The sequence below is a fragment of the Callithrix jacchus genome, chromosome 9, assembly GCF_049354715.1.
Source record: "Callithrix jacchus isolate 240 chromosome 9, calJac240_pri, whole genome shotgun sequence".
Lineage (NCBI taxonomy): Eukaryota > Metazoa > Chordata > Mammalia > Primates > Cebidae > Callithrix > Callithrix jacchus.
Genome location: NC_133510.1, coordinates 85,782,183 through 85,805,199, shown reverse-complemented (window position 1 = coordinate 85,805,199; position 23,017 = coordinate 85,782,183). Strand labels below are relative to the sequence as shown.

General features: G+C 38.4%; 1 protein-coding gene across 7 annotated transcripts in view; it reads right to left on the bottom strand.

The window, feature by feature from the left end:
* TMTC2 (transmembrane O-mannosyltransferase targeting cadherins 2) overlaps nucleotides 1-23,017 on the bottom strand; it is a 452,640-nt gene that overhangs the window by 74,628 nt on the left and 354,995 nt on the right. For 4 of the 7 annotated variants that reach the window (XM_035257146.3, XM_078337017.1, XM_035257148.3 and 1 more), the window contains one exon: nucleotides 4,870-4,984. In XM_035257146.3, the coding sequence (XP_035113037.1) occupies nucleotides 4,870-4,984 (115 nt within the window). Of the gene's footprint in view, nucleotides 1-4,869; nucleotides 4,985-6,060; nucleotides 6,191-14,327; nucleotides 14,534-23,017 lie in introns of those variants that run through there. The other 3 variants (XR_013521950.1, XR_013521951.1, XM_035257151.3) reach the window with 2 other exon arrangements.

The following is a 23,017-nucleotide window of genomic DNA, read 5'->3' as shown; positions in this document are numbered from 1 at the left end:
GAAGTAAGAGAATGACAGACACAAAATACAAAGTAGAGTACCAGGCAGACAGAAGATGTCTGAATAAAGGCTATGTTTATCCCTCACCCTGTAAGTAGATTAAACACACCACATCACACCACACCATACCACACCACACACACACAGACACACACACACACACACACATACACACATCCCTTCCAACAGAGCCTATGAATGTTGTAAACCATATAACATTTGTTTTTAGTGCCTCTATATTTCCTCTCAAATATCAAGTATTTTCATGTTCTCTCCAGCTCCCAGTTTTCAGAAAAGCTGTATAAATCCATTCATAAGAAATGTTTCTAATAAAATAACTAATTCAATAGTTTCTTCTCATAATGCTATAGACATAACTCTACTGTATTCTAGCATTTTAAATTCCTTTGATATTTCTTTGATGATAGCCAGTCTGCTTTTTTATGCTCTCATCTGGAAGCAGCTAGTATTTTTTCATTTTGTTTGAAGTACTAAAAATATCACCATGTATTATCAATATTCATTATGTGAGGCCACTCAACATGTGTGATCACTTTCCCTGTGAATACACTTGGTAATTAGCAGAACAAGGATCCCACCTTCCCAAGAAAGGCAGAAGCTAGAAATTCACTCATTTTCCAACTTTCGCTTAGCACAGGACTCAGGTTCTACCCATCAGATGCAATCTCAAGAGAATGGAATTCAGAGGTAAGCATAACAGGAATCATCTAGGCCCAGGAGCATCATCTTCTAATAAACATCATGCATACTCTGCTGAGTTCCTTGTGGGTGATGGTGGCACAGCTCCTGAGCCCAAGGGAATTCTGGATGGTTGGGAGTTATTCCTAGCTGTGTAGAGGAGAGCTCCAGACCCCACTGGTAAGAGTCTATAGGTTACACAACACTCTTTAAAAAATCTTGTTGCTGCACAGACTAGCAAGAGTGATTCCTTAGTATACACTAAAAGGTGATCTCTACGTGAAAGCAATCTAGAAACAAACCTATTTTCATTGATTTTGCCTTCATTACGATGAATGAAGATCTTTATCCCATTTTGGAAATTTTCTCCATCTCTTAAATTAATTCTTTATCTGCTGCTCTATGCTCTTTTTCAGAAATTTCTGTTCTTATTAACATTTACGTATACACAAGTAAAATTGTATACAGCATATATGCTATATAAAATTACATGCACAAATATATAGTATATAATTACATATGCATATTTATGCATACATAAATAAAACTATAATATATATGCTTTCCATATAAACAACATATAATTATATATAAATACATGATTATGAGTATATATAGTACGTAGAACTATACAAACATATATATATAGCAAGTGTAATTACTTATAATTATGCATGTGAGTTCTCAATCTATCCTCCAATCTTTTATTCAGTCACCATTTTCAAGTTTTTAGGATTTTTCATTAATTTCTGGGAAAATATTTATAGCTTCTATCTAAATTATTAGTTTATTAATTGTAAACTACCTCCATTGCTGTTATACATTCAGAGACCCTATTACTCGCTTAGTAATCTTTTCCTGACATTATAATATTCCTCCTTCTGTTTACCTATTTCTTTGCACAGATATATTCTGTATCAGCTAAGTTAGGTTATACTTTGGTAATAAACACCATCTACATGTCACTGAATGAAGACAACGAAGTTTACTTCTCACTCATTGAACCTATCCAATGCATGTGAGAAGGGACGTTTGTCTCTCTTTGGTCACTTCAGGATTACTTTGGTCACTACGTTTCTGTAATTTCTAGTCAGAGAAAGGGAAAAGCACTCAGTCTTAGAGCTTTGGCTCAAAAGTGGCATACATGAAATTCACACACATCCAGTGATAAATAAGAGGCAAGCAAGACTTCAATTTCAAGGAAGGCAGGGAAGTGCAATCCTACTGTGTTTCTCTAAAACAAAGGGCCAAGCGAACTTGATGAATGACGTTAATACTATTTCTACCACAGAGTGTTCTTGTGAAGCATTCTGATAACAGGAATTTAGAGACCTCTAAGAGGCTTTTATGTTTTTAATGTAAACCTGCTTCACTGAGACCCTTTATTTTGCTATCTCTGACTTGTCATTCTTATCTGAACTGCCAAATTGAAGAACATATTTCAAAACGTTGTATTAACTTATTCTATAGCAAAAGATCTTTGTCCACTTCTGGTAGCTGAAATGGTTTGTTGGAAATTTCTGAAATTTCAAGCCTCTTGAAGGTCCCAGTAAGATAAAGACTTGCTCCTTGATGGCTGGCCTCAGGACCTCAGTTCTTCCAATATAATCTCATTCAGATGGAATGACCTTTTTTTCTTTTTGCTACATTTGTAATGAGCAGCTCCCCCAACCCCCCCAACCCCTGAACCTTTTACAGATTCTTTTGGTCATTAAACTGGGAATTTGCAAAGAAAAGGGAAATTAAATCTGTATGTTCAAACTTCATGTTGAACTTTCCTAAATTGCTGATTTTGGATAGTAGGTAAACCACTTATCCAGCTAACCAAGTAAGGCACAAACAGGAGCCATCCACTGTTCCTCTCACACCCAAATCGTCATCAATCCCTGTCGATTTTGTCTTTTAAATACTTTGCAAAAGAACAGAGTTCTTGAGAAAAAAATTAATATCAAACTTATTTTTAGAACTATGTGGCATTCCCAGAGGAAAAGTTACATGTAACATTAAATAAGCAATATTTTGATGATTAACCATTTTGACAAAACCATATTCAAGGGGAAACCAATAACTGTTCTTATTCCTTAGGCACAGAACCCTGAATGTTCTCAACTAATACGGAAAGAGACTGGTGTTCAGCTTGACAGCAAGCACTCCAGAAATACTTGAATTTGACAGAGCTGAAAAATGGTAAAGCTAAGTAAAAACATTCATGAAGACCACCATCCAGTTGGGCTGGAGAATGTCAGGCTGCTGTGGTCATTCTTGCAGTCAATATAGGAAGGCACCGACTGATTGCAACTTAATGAGATATGCAGGCTGGAGAAAGCTGGAGAGGAGGCTCTGAAAATAAATCCTAGACCTTTTCTCATTACCAACATATGACAAAAACCTTCCACTGGTTTCTAGCACTAAGGCAACTAAGAGATAAGAAATCATAAGTGATGTCTTTAACAAGGCCTTTTTTTTGGTAATATACTTATAATGGGTTTCCATTGGTAGACCTTGAATTTCAGATATGGATTTAATCTATAGCAAAATGCCTTGTTGGTAAAAGTATCTGTTATTATCAAGATGAATTTGCCTGTGTGTATTCCCATTCTGTGTGAATTTCCCATTCTTGCAAATTGCTTATTGTGACTGAAAGCATAGTGTTTTATTCATGAGGAACAAAAGTTTTTAATCTCTGTCACAGTACCTAACCTTGTCACACAAACTGAGGTGTCTTTTAAAAATTATCTTTGCATTGAAGGTTCTTGCAGATTGCTTACACTTTATTTTATAAATATACCAACAGTCAATTGAATCCTGATTTCTCTTTGTAGGTTTTCTTGGGCTTATCACAAAACAAGTACTTTAGAAACGGCAACATGAATGTTGAATGAGGGCATTCAACTGAAATCTCTCTGTATTATTTCTTACAACTACGGGTGAACCTATAATCATCATAAAAGTTAAAAAAAATAGTCCTACTTTTTTCAAATGTCCTCATTTAAAAAACATCCAAATGTGAACCAACTTCTCTGTTATTATTCTTTCCTTGTAAGAGTAATCTACATAATTACAAATCTATCCATGGAAGCCAAGCACAGAGATCACAGCATAGAAGTCATTTAGTGAAGCATTTAGATGGGGATTTACTTGATACTCAAGTAAGAATACGGGAGAAGTTATATGTACCTATACATATAACTACCATGACAAATAATGCTTTTTTAACAACCATACACATCATTTGACTAAAAACAGTTTCTTAAAAACATCCTCCTTTAACCTAAAGAACTATTTATGGATGAACTGATTTTCTTTACATTCATGAAAAAACCCTGATAATCTGGCCTTTTATTTCAGTTTTCTTTTTTTTTTTTTTTTTTTTTTTTGCTCCCATTATAATTTGCCTTTGTAATAGTCTTCTAAAAACAGAACCACTAAAAGTCAAGAAAATGTATTGTTTCTCGAGAAAGCAATAGTGCTGATTACAGGGCTATTTTGAGAATTTCATAGGCTTTAAGTGTACCTGTATTTGAGACTTCTCTTCACTATCAAACATGAAAATTGATCCACATGCCACATTCAATATAATTAACATAAAAACACAGATACTGAGATGCAGTTGACTGACATATGTTTTGCTTTGGAGACATTTAATTAGACATGTAGCATTTTCAATTTTGCAGTTTTCTTTTTGTATTGACTAGGAATTTTTGGAGGGAAGTGAAAGGAGATGACAGTAATTTTCAGAAAGTCCTAAAAGCTCATATGCCCTACACACGGTGCACATAGACTAGGGGAGTCCAATCTTTTGGCTTCCCTGGGTCACACTGGAAGAATTGTCTTGGGGCCACACATAAAATACACTAACACTGATGATAGTTGATGAGCTTAAAAAGATAGAAAGAAAAAGCAAAAAACAATCTCATAATAACGTTTTAAGAAAGTTTATGAATTTGCATTGGAATGCATTCAAAGCCATCCTGGGTCACAGGTGGTCCATGGGCCATGGGCTAGATAAGCTTGAATAGCCTATAATGAATACAATATTTCTAATTTTTTACATAGTTAAGCAGCATGATTCACATTCAGAATGTAGAATAAGGCGGTATGACAGGGAAATTCGTATAATGACTTACCTTCTCAAAGACAAGGCTTTGAGGCACAGTAGCAAAAACTAACCTGAGCATGTGGGCAGCATTGAAGACAACATCAAACTCCATGCTGTCTAGTTCAGCTGCTTTTTTTGCCATCTCAGCTGCTTCTATGAGCCGAGCTTCTTCCAGAAGAAACTGACCTGCAAGATATAAAAACCAGTGAGCTTCAACTCAGAAAATCCCACGAAACAATAATGCTGTTATTAAAGAATAATAAGTACGGTGATAAAGGTGATTTGAGGCTAGGATAATACCTATTATTTAAAGATTAGTTATCTGCCTTTCACTTAATTGTGGGACATTTCAAGGTTTCTATTTGCTAACTTAAACATTTTTTCTTAAAAAGAAATCTAGACTATTCAGCAGGATATAAGATGAATAAATTTAAAGCTATATTATAAATATGAGTTAAGTTGATTTCAACTGTTAGTACTCTGTGAATGTATGTATGTATGTATGGAGGTATGTATGTATGTATTTTTTATTTATTTTTTGAGATGGAGTTTCACTCTTGTTGCCCAGGCTAGAGTGCAATGGTATGATCTCAGCTCACTGCAGCCTCAGCCTCCGGGGTTCAAGCAATTCTCGAGCCTCAGTCTCCCAAGTAGCTGGGATAACAGGCATGTGCCACCACACCTGGCTATTTTTTGTATTTTTAGTAGAGACAAGGTTTCTCCATGTTGGTCAGGCTGGTCCTAAACTCCCGACCTCAGGTGATCTGCCCGCCTCAGCCTCCCAAAGTGCTGGGATTACAGGCATGAGCCACTGTGCCTGGCCGGTACATTAAAACAACTCCTATCTCTGATGCATATGTACAAACAGGTATATTCATGTTGACAAATATTCATTTCTAATATTTAAGTAATATTAAATTACTGATAAACATAGGAAGGTAGGTTAAACATTAATTTCCTCAGATTTAATAATACTTATGGAATAAATATTAACAAGTTCATATTTGTGAGATTACTTTAAAATCAGCTTTGCAAGGTTAGAGTTACTGAAGACAGAAGCACAGAACTCTTTCAACTGCACCTCAAGAATTATGATATAATGTCATCCCAGAAACATATTGTGAAGGTAAAGAAAACAAAAGTTAGGCCCAATTTAATGCCATAAATATACAGAGACAAAAGGTCACTTTTTAAATAGAGATTTATTAACAGTAACAGTACTAATGTTAAGCTTTATCTGATATGGATATTCAAATAAATACCAATTTTAAGGATGACAAAAATACGCTGAAGCTCATCCATGTAACTGCCAGGCGTATCAAGTTGTAGGCCAATTATTATCTCTTCCTGTTGAGGTTTCATGTTTGTTTGAAGTTCAAAAATTTAAAAGTACTAAAAATTGTTATAAAAACGATTAGTAAGTTCTGAGCTGCATACAGAAACATAAAACTTAAAAAATATCAAGAATACACACAACCAACAAGCATGTGAAAAAATGGTCAATATCCCTAATCATTAGAGAAATGCAAATCAAAACCACAATGAGATACCATTTCACACCAGTCAGAATGGCTATGATTAAAAAGTCAAAATATAACAGATGCTGGTAAGGTTGCAGAAAACAGGGAAGTCTTATACACTACTGGTGGGAATGTAAATTAGTTCAGCCTCTGTGGAAAGCAGTGTGCTGATTTCTCAAAGAACTTAAAACAGAATTACCATTTTCCCCAGCAATCCCATTATTGCATATATACCCAAAGGAATAGAAATCATTCTACCATAGACGCATGCATGCATACCTTCATTGTAACAGTATTCACAAGAGCAAAGACATGGAATCAACCTCAATGCTCATCAATGGTAGTCTGGATAAAGAAAATGTGGCACACATACACAATGGAATACTATGCAGTTGTAAAAAAGAATGAGACTGTGTCTTTTCCAGTAAGCTGGGTGGAACTGGAGGCCATAATCCAAAGCAAACTAACAAAGGAAAAGAAAATAAATACCAGCCTAAGATAAAGATAAGCCTAAGATTATTAAGCCTTTTTGTTTTTTTCAAAAGCAAGAGACAAAATTTTAAGATTAGGACTTGAAGATCCCTTCACTATTTCTACAAAAAGTTTCACATCACTTCATTAGTTTGTCACCTAACATTCTGTGCCTTTATCTCCCAGAACAAATAAACATTCATTCTTGGGTTAGAAAATTAAGGAAAAAGAATTATACATTCCTGTATAAGCTAACTCTACAAATATAGATATGAAATAAAATTTAAGTAATAGTGCTTTTTTACATCACAGTAAAATAAGAATCAGATAATCTGTAGCATACTGAAATATTATCTCCTTATATATAGCTTCATAAAGGTTTCCAGGCTAACTCCATCCTTCAGTTAGTTGTAGTTATTAGAGACTGCTTTTTAAATAAAAATACAATATTAATTACTACTTGTATTCAAAACTTAATATTTAATTAAGCAAAAGCATTAATAAATACATTATTTATATGGTATTGAAACAAAGGATAATATAGGAAATTATTAATTGTTCTTTTCCTTTGCAGGCAGCTATTAACACTGAAATGTAATCTATATTAATAGTTAGAAAAATGTAACAATTAATTGAATAATGAAGGCTTTTTTCTTGAAATTCATTACTCTAGACTGTAGAGAGAGAAGATTAGCTCCAGTTAAAAAGAAAGACAAAAAGAACACGGTATCTACTTTGTACATATGGAAACAGTGAAGGACATTGATGAGTCATCTATAAGGCGAAGGTAATGATACCCATTACGAGGGGTCCCTTTAAAATTAGTGTCCAGGACAAAGTCTTTGAAGGTTTAGCAATGCCAAATGTTTTTTTAATGTTCAACAAAAAGGAAATATCCTTAATTTTGTAAAATTAAATTAACAATTTTTATCATAATTTAATAAGATTTATTTATGCTTTAAATTAGCTTTGCCATACAACCTGTGCTTTGTAAACAATTTCCAAAAACTATACAGAACACATAATTTTTAGTAGGGTACACGGTGACAGAAAAAAATTCCCATATGATCATTTTATAACTGCAAAATTCGTTCACCATATTAATATTCAGAAAAACAATATCACAACACATTAGTTAGGTATTTGCCTGCTTTCCTCTATTCTGTTCTCGACAGGCCACAAATCTCAACAGTCCTACATTAGTCTTCTGCTATGATAAAGGCACAGAATATTATGGAATGTGAATCATTTGGCTGGTATTTTTTAAACTGAATTTGAATATTTCAACCAAGGTGAAAGTGAATTATTATTCTGCTATGTTACACAATGACTGCTTGTTTGAAATATAGCTGAGAATTGATAGAAAATAAAGCAATAAACATTCTGAATACATAGAACTTGTGTTTGTGCAGGGAACTGTTTGTACAGGGAAACAAAGAGTAGTGGGTATCTTCCTAAAGTGACATGCTATTGGGGAGACAATAAGAAACAAAATTTTTCCTTCCCCTTCTGGAAGACTTTACCTCAAATCACCCCTCTCCCAACAGCTTTATCTATTACCACTTCCCCCAGACTCCAGCCCCTTCAGACTAGAAATTAGGCTTCCCATAGAGGAACCTACTGCTTCCCACCTTTGTCTGGAACCTGCAGCCACTAAGATCTCTCAGCCTCTAAGTTTGTCCCATCCCAATCTCCAGTTCTGTCTTGCCTACCTATTGTAAAATGACAGCTTTCATGTTTATCCCCTAAAACATTTCCTTCTTAGTGAAGCCTTCTTAGAACCGTTTCCAACAGTGTTAGGACTGCTTATGATTTAGGTTCACTGTAATATAATTTACCAACTAAACTAGAGTACCTAGAAGAGTAAAAGGAAATATTAATTATGCTGAATGGGTGGAAACCAGAATTGTCCCAATATGGCCACCCCACTTGTAGCACATGTGGCAGAATGTGTATCTCAGTCCTCTCATCTTCATCACCACTGGGAACTGAACTGTTTGTACAATAGGGCATTGAAACGCTGCTAGCAGAAGTAACAAATATACTAAGAAAGCCAGTTGCTTTTCCCTGATGAATTACTGTTACGTTAAGCCCATCAACACTGAGACAGGCCCTAAGTTTCAGTGAGTAGAAACAGCTAATGAGGCTCAGGTAGTGCACTTATACTACAAGGTGGAGCCAGGACTAAAGAGAAGAGAAACTCAAGGAAGGCACGTACTTCGGGGAGTCCATCTACACTGATGGATTCTACAGGACCTGCAAGGTTACCTTTTTCATTAGTCTCTAGCTCTAGTGCACATCAGAATCACCTGGAGGACTTGAACTAAAACAGAGAGTTTCAGATTCAGTGAGATTTGCATTTTTAACAAGTTCCCAGGTGATGCTGATGCTGCCAGTTAAGTGTCCACACTTTGAGAATCAGTGTCTTCTGGGAAAAACAAAATAAATGTTTTTCACCATACTCTGGACTCTAGTCACATCTGGAATTAGCTAGCAGGCTGAGCTCTTCTGGTAATCAATTGCACCTGGCATTGTGGGAATCCGTATGAGTCTACAGCAACCTCCGTTCTTGCCTCCTCAGAAGAAAGAATTCGACAGAGGGGAATAAGGCAGAAGGAGATACCAAGGCATGTTTTAGAGCAGAAGTGATACTTTATTAAAAAGCTTTAGGACAGTAATAAAAGGAAGGAAAGTATACATGGGAGAAAGCTAAATGGGAGACTTAAAAGGCAAGTGCATGGTTTGACCTTTTGACTTGGGGTTTCATAGGTTGGCATATTTCCGGGGTCATGTGTTACTTCTCCCTACTCAGGCAACTCCCGAGATCTTATCAGGAAGGTGCTGATCATTGGTGTCAGGTGTTTTCTGTTAGGAGCCAGCTTTTCCCTCGTGCTGGCTGTGAACATTTATTACTTCAGAGAAACAGTTAAAAACTGACCAACCAGGCGCGGTAGCTCATTCCTGTATTCCCAGCCCTTTGGGAGGCCAAGGCACACAGATCACCTGAGGTCGGGAGTTCAAGACCAGCCTGACCAACATGGAGAAACCACGTATCTACTAAAAGTACAAAATTAGCTGGGCGTGGTGATGCATGCCTGTAATCCCATCTACTCAGGCGGCTTGAACCCAGGAGGTGAAGGTTGTGGTGAGCCGAGATCAAGCCATTGCACTCCAGCCTGGGCAAAGACAGGGAAATTCCATCTCAAAAACAAAATAAAACAAAAACAAAAAAAACCCTGCCCGACCATCACCTGATGGTCACCAGATACTCCCACTGTGTGTGTGGGAAATATCCCTCTCCTGCCCTATACATACCCAACTAGCTATCTATAACAGCATTGTCTTCCCTAGTTATGGGGTATAATGACTAGTTTACACATATGTGTAAGACAGATATATGTATATAAATAACACATATTCACTGAATATCAGCTTGCTCTCTAAAAGTCATGAAAATAAGGAAAGGTAAACGTTTTATCCTTCACATGATACAACAGGTATCTGAGAAACCACTTTTTTTTCATATACAGCAAAAACATTCCACGTATTTGATAACTGAGTTGAACTGCAAATAAAGAAAGCACAAACGGCATAAGTAAAATGTATTTTGTTTTCATGTGTGTACTGTTGCTACCACTTTCTTTGGTTGTAATTTGTCTTACCCAAGCTAATTATCTTAATTATCACAAATTACAGGGAGGAAAAAAAGGAAAAGAAAAAATGAGACAAATTTTTTTTTGAAGTACTTTGAGTAGGGAAAAACAGATGTTATAAAACAAGGAGGAATTCTCCAGAGATCCAGAGAAACAGAGTGTAAAAGTCTCCCCATGGGCTAACGAGGGAAGAGGGAAACAGTGATTGTTTGGTATTGAACTGTTCAGCATCAGAGTAATACCAGTTCTTCTCTGTACAATTCTCTCACTGAACCATTTAAAGTACTTAGTTTTTACCAACATTTCAATATGACAAGCTTGTGAAGACCAATCTTTCATTAATTCCTGGATTTAAAAAGCTATCTGCAATGTAGAAATCCATAAAACTGTATGCTGGCCTTAAGCCACAGGCTCAAATCCTGCTTTGTAAAATATCTACTTATAAATTCCCTAGATTAATTTTGACTGACATTTTTTACTAAAACACTATAAAAATTGACTCATGTTCACTGCAACTAAAGAGCTAAAACAATCTGTAATAGGCGTTATGATACAGTTCTCTTTAGAAAAAAAATTATTCAAATGTAGCTTTAAAAATGTTCAGTGTCAAAAATATTTTTTATAAGACTACCAGAAAACAGCATTTGCATTAAAACAGTTCTTTTTGGAAGAAGACATTTGATCATAGAAACATGTCCAGAATCATCTGAATTCTACTGATACCATTCTGTCTTAAGCCACCACATCACCCTGGATGACAGCAATAACCTCCTAAATAGTCCCCACACTTCTACCTAGAGGGTATTCTCAAAACGACAGTCTGAGTGATCTAGGTAAAATGGAAATTGGATTGTTATTCTACAGCTGATTTGAGAACCCTTACACTGGCCTACACAGCTAGCCATGATCAGCATGGGTTCTTCCCCACCCTCTCTTACTGTTCCTGTAATGTATCAGAGGAACGATGGCTCCAGGTTCACAGTCTTTTCACTCACTCTTCCCTCTACCTGCAATGTTCTTCCCCCAGATATCCCAGTGGTTTGCTCTCTTACTTATTGGCACATTTTGGGGATTTAATAAATGCATGTTCAATGAAAGGACTAAACCAACAAATATTACTACGTGGCTCTCATCTTCAAGAGCAAGCTAGAACCTATCCAGCATTTGTCACCAGAAGTCTCTCTATTCACATTTCCACATCTTGCAGTGATTTTAGGCAGAGCTGCAGTACATGGCCACACACGCTTCCCAAGCATGCCATTCACAGTGCAGTTTCCATGAATAGTGGTTCCTGAACTTGAGCAACATGGTGGCTCTGGTATTAGGAGTCTGAATTTCCCTTGGAACACAACAAAATAAATCCACGTATCAATCATACCTTCAAAGATATTTTAATTTCAGAGCAATTCAAACTATGCAATTTATCTAACATCTATTATATGTTATCGTATTGTGAGATACATTTAACAGACTGGGAACAGAAGAAGACATTATCTGAAAATGAGAGAGTTTTTTCCATAGGTTAATATACCCCCCCAAATTAATATTGTGCTACTATACACAAAATATGGTAGTACTTGCAGTGGGGATACAAAGATAAATACAATATTTATATTTGCAGTTTCATTTTATTAGAGAAGGGAGTAGCTTATTGACATACTTTAACCCCAAAACTCGTATAAATTTGAAAGGGAGGTGTGAGGTATCACAGACCAAATGCATCATTTTTATTTCAGAATGGAGGTAATTTTTGTTTTCTTTTGTTCAACCAGCAGCCAGATCATGAAACAGAACATTGCCAGCATCCCAGAAGCAATTATCTGTACCTGGGGACTTTTTCAAATATTCTGATGATTAGAAATGGGGAAAAGCCAACGTGGAAGTAATTGGGCTAACTGGTTTTAGTCACATCTAGTGGTAACAAGATGAGTAACTAAAAGGTAATTGAGGCAAGTTATTTATGAGGTGTGTCTACTACAGGAGGGTAGTAACACACGCCTGGTAAGAATGGGTTGATGATAATGCAGCAGTCAGGTTTTAGACTAGCTGTAGGTAGGGGATGCTACTAAAGAGAGGTAGCTTGTTAATGCTAATTATGAGTGAGATCGTTAAAAATATGGAGGGGGCTCTTCTCTTTTTGCCTCTCTGAAAGGAGCATTGCTGAGTGTCTTTTTCTGAGTCACCATGGCATTTCAAATATGCTTTTTAAGGCTGATCTCTCTAGCCTTTCCTTTATTCATTTTGTTGCTCTGTGTTTTTATGCCCTTGGCAGCCTGAGTCAGTAAATGCTGTTTTTCATGAGACAGACCTAATGTGATAAATGTGTCACAGTTACTGGCCAAGAAAACAGGTGGCCTGGTGAACAAGGAAAAGATACCAAGGGATCAATCTGGACAGCTTACTGTGAGACTGGGAGGCCCTGGATTTGTTCCTAAGTGAACGCAAAACCAAGAATTTGTCCTGATTTGGACAGGTGGCAAGGAAGGTGTCTAGTGTGAAGAAGATTAGAGAAACAGAAGGCCAGGGCCCTGCGCTCCACTGGAAAGAAAGTCAGGAAGGTTAGAAGTACTTACTGAATTTGTTTCTCCCTGACTCTTTCCAAAAGGGTTATGAAATGCCAGAAAACCATTTAGGGAGTTATGATGACTGTCTGATGGGGTGTGGGAATTTCTGCAGGCAAAGAACAAGAGAGGAGACTGGGGAGGAGGTGAGAAGATACAAGGGAGAGAGAAGGAATAGCGGGGAGGAACAAGGAATAGAAGGTCACACAATCTCATCATAGGTTTAAGTAATATACAGATTCCACAGGGATCAAGTATTCTTCAAAAGATAAAATAAGTTCATGCTGGGCTTCCAACTATCTGCAGTGTTTTGTCACCTAAAGAGGAAGAGGAGGATGCAACTAGATAAGGAATACAACCTCATCACAGACCCAGAGGTGAGCAGCCCCATTTAGTTACAGGATGAGGTGCATTCTTACACTAGGGAGTTGTAAGGAAAGAGATGAGGTAGACAAAAGACTCGAACACATTTTCTGAGTAACTAAAGAAAGGAACTAGTATCTCAGACTCAGTTAGAGCAGTAATGAGAATGGAGAGAGGCAGCTCAAAGAGTCGGTGCTTACATCCTCTTCCCAGGAGAGCTCCAGGTTTTCTTACTGTGCTCGCACACCATCTCAGTAGGCTTTTCTGAGAAACTCATTTCAAGATGTGTCAAGCAAAGGACAGAATATTTAATAGCAGGGCACACAAACTTTGAGAGCAATTGTTTTAATTAAGGCAGAATAAGAAACTGCAAACAAGAATCTCAAAGTGCATTCGCTTGCTGAGTCAAAACAGGTAAGACTGGAAAAATAGTGTTTCTCTCCCTGCCCCACCAATGTGTGTGAGTGTGTGTGTGTGTGTGTGTGTGTGTGTGTGAATCTTGACAACACACAAACTTCACAGATACTACAGAGTTCTCCAAGATGAGCCATGTTGAGATTTGCAGCTACAGAGAAAAGCCTCTGTGATTTACCTAGTTAAATGAACACCATAGTTATGGAAATAATGAAATAATGGGAACAATCCATTATTTTTCCCTTAATGAACTGTTTAGACTGTTGAGCACAATGTCTACTCTCTTATTTGTAAGGTTACTTATAATCTTCAGTCTTCCTGCAAACAATTATTCCCTTTCTCTGGTCTTTTTGTTTACACGTAAGTGTCTCTTCTTCCCTTAATTTGTCCCTTTATTTATACACTTTATTCAATTTTTTTCATATTTTGAATCATTCTCCAGGATATTATGGTTTTTATTATAATTTAACAATAATAAATGCCCATTGTCACAATTAACTGAGCATTTATTATATGCTACTTTATAAAACTGTAAATAAATACTTACAACTTTAGGCCATAGTCATCTCCAGATCATGACACTGAGGAGCAGAGTGCGGAAGCTACATCATGCTTAGGGAGATAAGCTGCAGTAGGGCCGGGTGTGCCTCATTCCAAATTCATCTTCCTGGTAAAAATCTTTTGCACTGTTTACTCCCTACATCCACATCTTAATTTAGTTCTTATCATCTTGCCTTTATGGCTTCTAGGGTCCTATACAAAGACAGATTCAAAAGAATGTATGCTAATTTTATATAACTGTACTTCCCCTTAGCAAAGCATGACCTAGTTATAGACAATTTTTTAAAAAAAGTGGATTCTATTCCTGTACACAAAAAAGGGGCACAGACGAGAAAAGGGAAGTTGAAAACTAACGAAAGGGCAGTCTACCCTTCTTTACTCATTCTTGTATTGAAAAGAAGTTGATTGACCAACCTTCCTAGGCGAAGCACTGTGATAAGGGTTGGAACCCCTGTAGCAAAGCCACTTTGGTTATTGGGTTGGGTTTTGAGTTACAGTTTCTTCACTTTTCACATAGGTGTAATCATACATAGTTATTAGAAGGAACAAGTGAGACAGTGTAAAGAAAACCGAGGACTGATTCAAGATGGTACGGTGAGAACAACCCAGGATCGAAGCTCTCAGTGAATGCGTGGAGGGTGAGTCAGGGCCGCATTTCCAGAAGGATCTTTGTTGCCCACAGAATGGGGAAATTCCCAAGTATAAAAGAGATGTGAAATGCCAGGGAAGCGGTTTTGGCTGGTGCAGCCGGCAACCGGTGCAGCCGGCGGCTGGTGCTGCAGTGCACTGGTGCGCCACAGCACTCCGCACAAAGTGCACTGGTCCAGGTGCCCTGTTGAACTGGCAATCTGAGACTTGAGAGGGCAGATTGGCATATCCATCTGATTGAACGGGACTTGGACAGTGAGCGAGGCTAAGATGTTCCAGGGAAAAGGCATTTGGGCCAGGGCAGTGGGACAAACAAAATGGTGATTCCAAACGCTCCGGGTGGAGATTTTCACTGCAGGCACAGCTGAACCCAGGACGGTGCAGCTTGGTGGGGGAGGGGCGTTTGCCATTACCGTGGCAACCCGCCCCTACTGAGGTAAACTCCCATTGCTGATGCAGCCTGCCATTGCCGAGGTAACCCGCCACAACAGAGAGACTCCGTCGCAGGGCGTACCCCATGGCAGCAGGGCAGAGACCGCAGCAGCAGGGTGGACCTCACACCAGCAGGGCGGAGCCTCGGCAGGCAAATAGTGACTAGATTGCCTCCTAGCTGGACAGGAAAGTGCCATGGACACTCATAAAGAAAAGCCCAACTCCCCGAGACAGAGCATCTGAGAAAAAAAGGGTTTTTTATGAGTTCTGCTGCAGCAGAATTAAATGTAGCAGCATAACAGCCCTGAATGAACAACAGAGCTCACAGCTCAGCAATTGAGATCCTATAAAGTACAGATTGTCTCCTCAAGCAGATCCCTGATCCCTCTATATCCAGAAGACTGACATTTGGCAGGCATCAATCTGGGACAAAGATAGCAGAAAAAGAAACTGGTAGCATCCCTCACTGTTCCACAGCCGCTATAGGTGCATCCCAGACAAGCAGGGCCTGGAGTGGACCTCAGCAGTCATACAGTGGAGGGGCTAGACTGGTAGAAGGAAAACCAAGTAACAGAAATACTTCATCATCAACAATCTGGGCGTCCACTCAGAGACCCAATCGAAAAGTCAGCAACTACTCAGACGACAGGTTGATAAATCCACAAACATGGGAAGAAACCAGCGCAAAAAAAAAAAAGGAAAACACCCGAAACCAGAACACGCGACTCCTACAAAAAACCAAAACTCCTCACCAGCAAGGGAACAAAGCTGGATGGAGAATGACTGTGACAAAATGACGAAATTAGACTTCAGAAGGTGGATAATAAGAAACTTTAGTGAGCTAAAAGAACATGTTTTAAATCAATGCAAAGAAACTAAGAACCTTGAAAAAAGATTTGAAAAACGATTCGAGGAAATGATAACAATAATGGCTCACTTAGGGAGGAATATGAATGAACTGAAGGAGCTGAAAAACATAATATGAGAACTTCGCAAAGCATGCACAAGTTTCAACAGCCGAATTAACCAAGCAGAAGAAAGAATATCAGAAGTCGAAGATCAACTCAATGAAATAAAACGAGAAACCAAGATTAGAGAAAAAAGCGCAAAAAGGAATGAACAAAGTCTCCAAGAAATGTGGGACTATGTGAAGAGACCTAACCTACGTTTGATAGGTGTACCAGAATGTGACGAAGAGAATGCATCCAACCTGGAAAATACTCTTCAGAATATTATCCAGGAAAATTTCCCCCACCTAGCAAGGGAGGCCAACACTCAAATGCAGGAAATACAGAGAACACCACAAAGATATTCTGCAAGAAGAGCAACCCCAAGGCACATAATCATCAGATTCACCAGGGTTGAAATACAGAAGAAAATACTAAGGGCAGCCAGAGAGAAAGGTCGGGTCACCCACAAAGGGAAGCCCATCAGACTCACAGCAGATCTCTTGGCAGAAACTCTGCAAGCCAGAAGAGAGTGGGGGCCAATATTCAACATCCTTAAAGAAAAGAACTTTCAACCCAGAATTTCATATCCAACCAAACTGAGCTTCAGAAGTGAAGGAAAAATAAAATCCTTTGCGAACAAGCAGGTACTCAGAGATTTTGTCACCAGCAGGCCTGCTTTACAAGAGCTCCTGAAAGAGGCACTACACATAGAAAGGAACAACCAGTACCAGCCATTCCAAAATCACACTAAATGCTAAAGAGCATCAACATAATGAAGAATCTACATCAACTAACGGGCAAAACAGCCAGCTAGCATCAAATGGCAGTATCAAATTCACACATAACAATATTAACCATAGATGTAAATGGACTAAATGCACCAATCAAAAGACACAGACTGGCAAATTGGACGAAAAAACAAAACCCATTGGTGTGCTGTATCCAGGAAACCCATCTCACATGCAAGGATACACAAAGGCTCAAAATAAAGGGATGGAGGAAGATTTACCAAGCAAATGGAGAGCAAAGAAGAGCTGGAGTTGCAATTCTCATCTCTGATAAAATAGACTTTAAGGCAACAAAGATCAAAAAAGACAAAGAATGCCATTAAATAATGGTAAAAGGATCGATACAACAAGAAGAGCTAACGATCCTAAACATATATGGACCCAATACAGGAGGACCCAGATACATAAGGGAAGTTTTTAATGACTTACAAAGAGACTTAGACTCTCACACAATAATAGTGGGAGACTTTAACCCTCTACTGTCAATAATAGACAGATCAACCAGACAGAAAACCAACAAGGATATCCAGGGCTTGAAATCAGACCTGGAACAAGCAAACCTGATAGACATTTACAGAACTCTCCACCCTAAATCCACAGAATATACATTCTTCTCAGCACCACATCACACCTACTCTAAAATTGACCACATAATTGGAAGTAAAGCACTGCTCAGCAAATGCAAAACAACTGAAATCATAACAAACAGTCTCTCAGACCATAGTGCAATCAAGTTAGAACTCAGAATTCAGAAACCAACCCAGAACCACACAGCATCATGGAAACTGAACAACTGGCTCTTGAATGTTGACTGGATAAACAATGAAATGAAGGCAGAAATAAAGAAGTTCTTCGAAACCAATGAGAACGAAGACACAACATGCCAGAATCTCTGGGACACATTTAAAGCAGTCTCTAGAGGAATATATATAGCAATAAGTGCCCATATGAGGAGAATGGAGAGATCCAAAATTGACACCCTATCGTCAAAATTGAAAGAGTTAGAGGAGCAAGATCAAAACAACTCAAAACCTAGCAGAAGACAAGAAATAACTAAGATCAGAGCTGAACTGAAGGAGATACAGACATGAAAGAACCTTCAAAAAATCAATAAATCCAAGAGCTGGTTTTTTGAAAAGATCAACAAAATAGACAAACCACTAGGCAGATTGATTAAAAAGAAAAGAGAGAACAACCAAATAGATGCAATAAAAAATGATAAAGGGGAAATCACCACAGATTCCACAGAAATTCAAACCATCATCAGAGAATATTAGAAACAACTCTATGCACATAAACTAGTAAACCTGGAAGAAATGGATAAATTCCTGGAGACCTGTGTCCTCCCAAGCCTAAACCAGGAGGAAGCTGAAACTATGAATAGACCAATATCAAGGTCAGAAGTCGAGGCAGCAATTAAGAGCCTACCACACAAAAAAAGGCCAGGACCAGATGGGTTCACAGCCGAATTCTACCAGACACACAAAGAGGAGCTGGTACCATTCCTTCTGAAACTATTCCAAATAATCCAAAAAGAGGGAATCCTTCCCAAATCATTTTATGAGACCAACATCATCCTCATACCAAAACCCGGCAGAGACCAACAAGAAAAAAAAAAACTTCAGGCCAATATCCATGATGAACATAGATGCAAAAATCTTCAATAAAATATTGGCAAGCTGATGGCAACAGCAAATCAAAAAACTTATCCATCATGATCAAGTAGGATTCATCCTGGGGATGCAAGTCTGGTTCAACATATACAAGTCTATAAACGTAATTCACCACATAAACAGAACCAAAAACAAAAACCACATGATTATCTCAATTGACACAGAGAAGGCATTTGACAAAATTCAACAGCCCTTTATGCTAAAAACCCTCAATAAACTCGGTATCGATGGAACGTATCTCAAAGTAATAAAAGCTATTTATGACAATCCAACAGCCAATATCATACTGAATGGGCAAAAACTGGAAGCATTCCCTTTGAAATCCGGCACTAGACAAGGATGCCCTCTTTCACCACTCCTATTCAATATAGTACTTGAAGTTCTAGCCAGAGCAATCAGTCAAGAAAAAGAAATAAAGGGTATTCAAATAGGAAAGGTGGAAGCCAAATTGTCTCTATTTGCAGACGACATGATAGTATACCTAGAAGACCCCATCGCCTCAGCCCAAAAACTCCCGAAACTGATAGCAACTTCAGCAATGTCTGAGGATATAAAACCAATGTGCAAAAATCACAAGCATTCCTCTACACCAATAACAGATTTAAAGAAAGCCAAATCAACAACAAACTGCCATTCACAGTTGCTACAAAAAGAATAAAATACCTAGGAATACAACTCACAAGGAACGTAAGGGACCTCTTCAAGGAAAAGTACAAACCACTGCTCAATGAAATAAGAGAGGACACAAACAGATGGAGAAACATTCCATGTTCATGGTTAGGAAGAATTAATATCGTGAAAATGGCTATACTGCCCAAAGTAATTTACAGAATCAACGCTATCCCCATCAAGCTACCATTGACTTTCTTCACAGAACTGGAAAAAAACACCATGAACTTCATATGTAACCAAAAGAATGCCTGCATAGCCAAGTCAATTCTAAGAAAAAGAACACAGCAGGGGGCATTACACTACCGGATTTCAAACTATACTACAAGGCTACAGTAATCAAAACAGCATGGTACTGGTACAAAATCTGAGATATAGACCAATGGAACAAAACAGAGGCATCGGAGGGAACACAACATATCTACAACCATACAATCTTTGATAAATCTGACAAAAACAAGCAATGGGAAAAGGATTCTCTGTTTAATAAATGGTGTTGGGAAAACTGGCTAGCCATGTGCAGAAAGCAGAAACTGGACCCCTTCCTGACCCCTTACACTAAAATTAACTCCAGATGGATTAAAGACTTAAACATAAGACCCAGCACCATAAAAACCCTAGAAGGAAATCTAGGCAAAACCATCCAGGACATAGGAGTAGGCAAGGACTTCATGAACAAAACACCAAAAGCATTGGCAATAAAAGCCAAAATAGACAAATGGGACCTAATGAAACTCCACAGCTTCTGCACAGCAAAAGAAACAGTCACTAGAGTGAATCGGCAACCAACAGAATGGGAATAAATTTTTGTAGTTTACCCATCTGACAAAGGGCTGATATCCAGAATTTACAAAGAACTCAAACACATTTACAGGAAAACAACAAGCCCATTCAAAATTTGGCAAAGGATAGGAACAGACACTTTACAAAAGAAGACATATGAGGCCAACAATCATATGAAAAAATGCTCATTATCACTGGTCATTAGAGAGATGCAAATCAAAACCACATTGAGATACCATCTCATGCCAGTTAGAAGGGTGATCATTTAAAAATCAGGAGATAATAAATGCTGGAGAGGATGTGGAGAAAAAGGAACACTTTTACAATGTTGGAGGGAGTGTAAATTAGTTCAACCATTGTGGAAGACGGTGTGGCGATTCCTCAAGGCCTTAGAAATAGAAATTCCATTTGACCCAGCAATCCCATTACTGGGTATATATCCAAAGGACTATAAATCGTTCTACTATAAGGACACATGCACACGAATGTTCATTGCAGCACTGTTTACAATAGCAAAGACCTGGAACCAACCAAAATGCCCATTGATGATAGACTGGATTGGAAAAATGTGGCACATATACAGCATGGAATATTATGCAGCAATCAGAAATGATGAGTTTGTGTTGTTTGTAGGGACATGGATGAATCTGGAGAACATCATTCTCAGCAAACTGACACAAGAACAGAAAATGAAATACTGCATATTCTCACTCATAGGTGGGTGATGAAAAATGAGAACACATGGACACAGGGAGGAGAGTCCTAAACACTGGGGTCTATTGGGGTGAAAAGGGGAGGGCCAGCGGGGGGGGGAGCTGGGGAGGGATAGCCTGGGGAGAAATGCCAAATGTGGGTGAACGGGAGAAAGGAAGCAAAACATACTGCCATGTGTGTACCTATGCAACTGTCTTGCATGCTCTGCACATGTACCCCAAAACCTAAAATGCAATAAAAAAAATTAAAAAAAAAAAAAGGGGGGGAGGACTTAAGATGGCGCTGTGAGAACAACCCAGGATCGGAGTTCTCGTTGTGTCTGCGGAGAGGTGAGTCTGAGCTGCATTTCCAGACTGATCTTTGTTGCCCACGGAACAGGGAAATTCCCAAGTGAAGAGGAGACGCGGGACGCCAGGGGTGGCGGCGCCGGTCCTACCCAGCGCTCCCCACAAGGCGCACTTGTCCGGGTGCCCCGTGGAACACCCTCAATAAACTCGGTATTGATGGAACGTATCTCAAAGTAATAAAAGCTATTTATGACAAACCAACAGCCAATATCATACTGAATGGGCAAAAACTGGAAGCATTCCCTTTGAAATCTGGCACTAGACAAGGATGCCCTCTTTCACCACTCCTATTCAATATAGTACTGGAAGTTCTAGCCAGAGAAATCAGGCAAGAAAAAGAAATAAAGGGTATTCAAATTGGAAAGGTGGAAGCCAAATTGTCTCTATTTGCAGACGACATGATAGTATACCTAGAAGACCCCATTGCCTCAGCCCAAAAACTCCTGAAACTGATAAGCAACTTCAGCAAAGTCTCAGGATATAAAATCAATGTGCAAAAATCACAAGCATTCGTCTACACCAATAACAGACTTAAAGAAAGCCAAATCAAGAGTGAACTGCCATTCGCAATTGCTACAAAAAGAATAAAATACCTAGGAATACAACTCACAAGGAATGTAAGAGACCTCTTCAAGGAGAACTACAAACCACTGCTCAACGAAATAAGAGAGGACACAAACAGATGGAGAAACTTTCCATGTTCATGGGTAGGAAGAATTAATATCGTGAAAGTGGCTATACTGCCCAATGTAATTTACAGAATCAACGCTATCCCCATCAAGCTACCATTGACTTTCTTCACAGAACTGGAAAAAACCACCATGAACTTCATATGGAACCAAAAGAGAGCCCACATAGCCAAGTCAATTCTAAGCAAAAAGAACACAGCGGGGGGCATCACACTACCAGATTTCAAACTATACTACAAGGCTACAGTAATCAAAACAGCATGGTACTGGTACCAAAACAGAGATATAGACCAATGGAACAAAACAGAGGCACCGGAGGCAACACAACATACATACAACTATACAATCTTTGATAAACCTGACAAAAACAAGCAATGGGGCAAGGATTCCATGTTTAACAAATGGTGTTGGGAAAACTGGCTAGCCATGTGCAGAAAGCAGAAACTGGACCCCTTCCTGACACCTTACACTAAAATTAACTCCAGATGGATTAAAGACTTAAACATAAGGCCTGGCACCATAAAAACCCTAGAAGAAAATCTAGGCAAAACTATCCAGGACATAGGAGTACGGAAGGACTTCATGAACAAAACACCAAAAGGATTGGCAACAAAAGCCAAAATAGACAAATGGGACCTAATCAAACTCCACAGCTTCTGCACGGCAAAAGAAACAGTCGCTAGAGTGGACCGGCAACCAACAGAATGGGAAAAAATTTTTGCAGTTTACCCATCTGACAAAGGGCTGATATCCAGAATTTACAAAGAACTCAAACAGATTTACAGGAAAAAAACAAACAAGCCCATTCAAAAGTGGGAAAAGGATATGAACAGATACTTTACAAAAGAAGACATATATGAGGCCAACAATCATATGAAAAAATGCTCATCGTCACTGGTCATCAGAGAGATGCAAATCAAAACCACATTGAGATACCATCTCACGCCAGTTAGAATGGCGATCATTAAAAAATCTGGAGACAA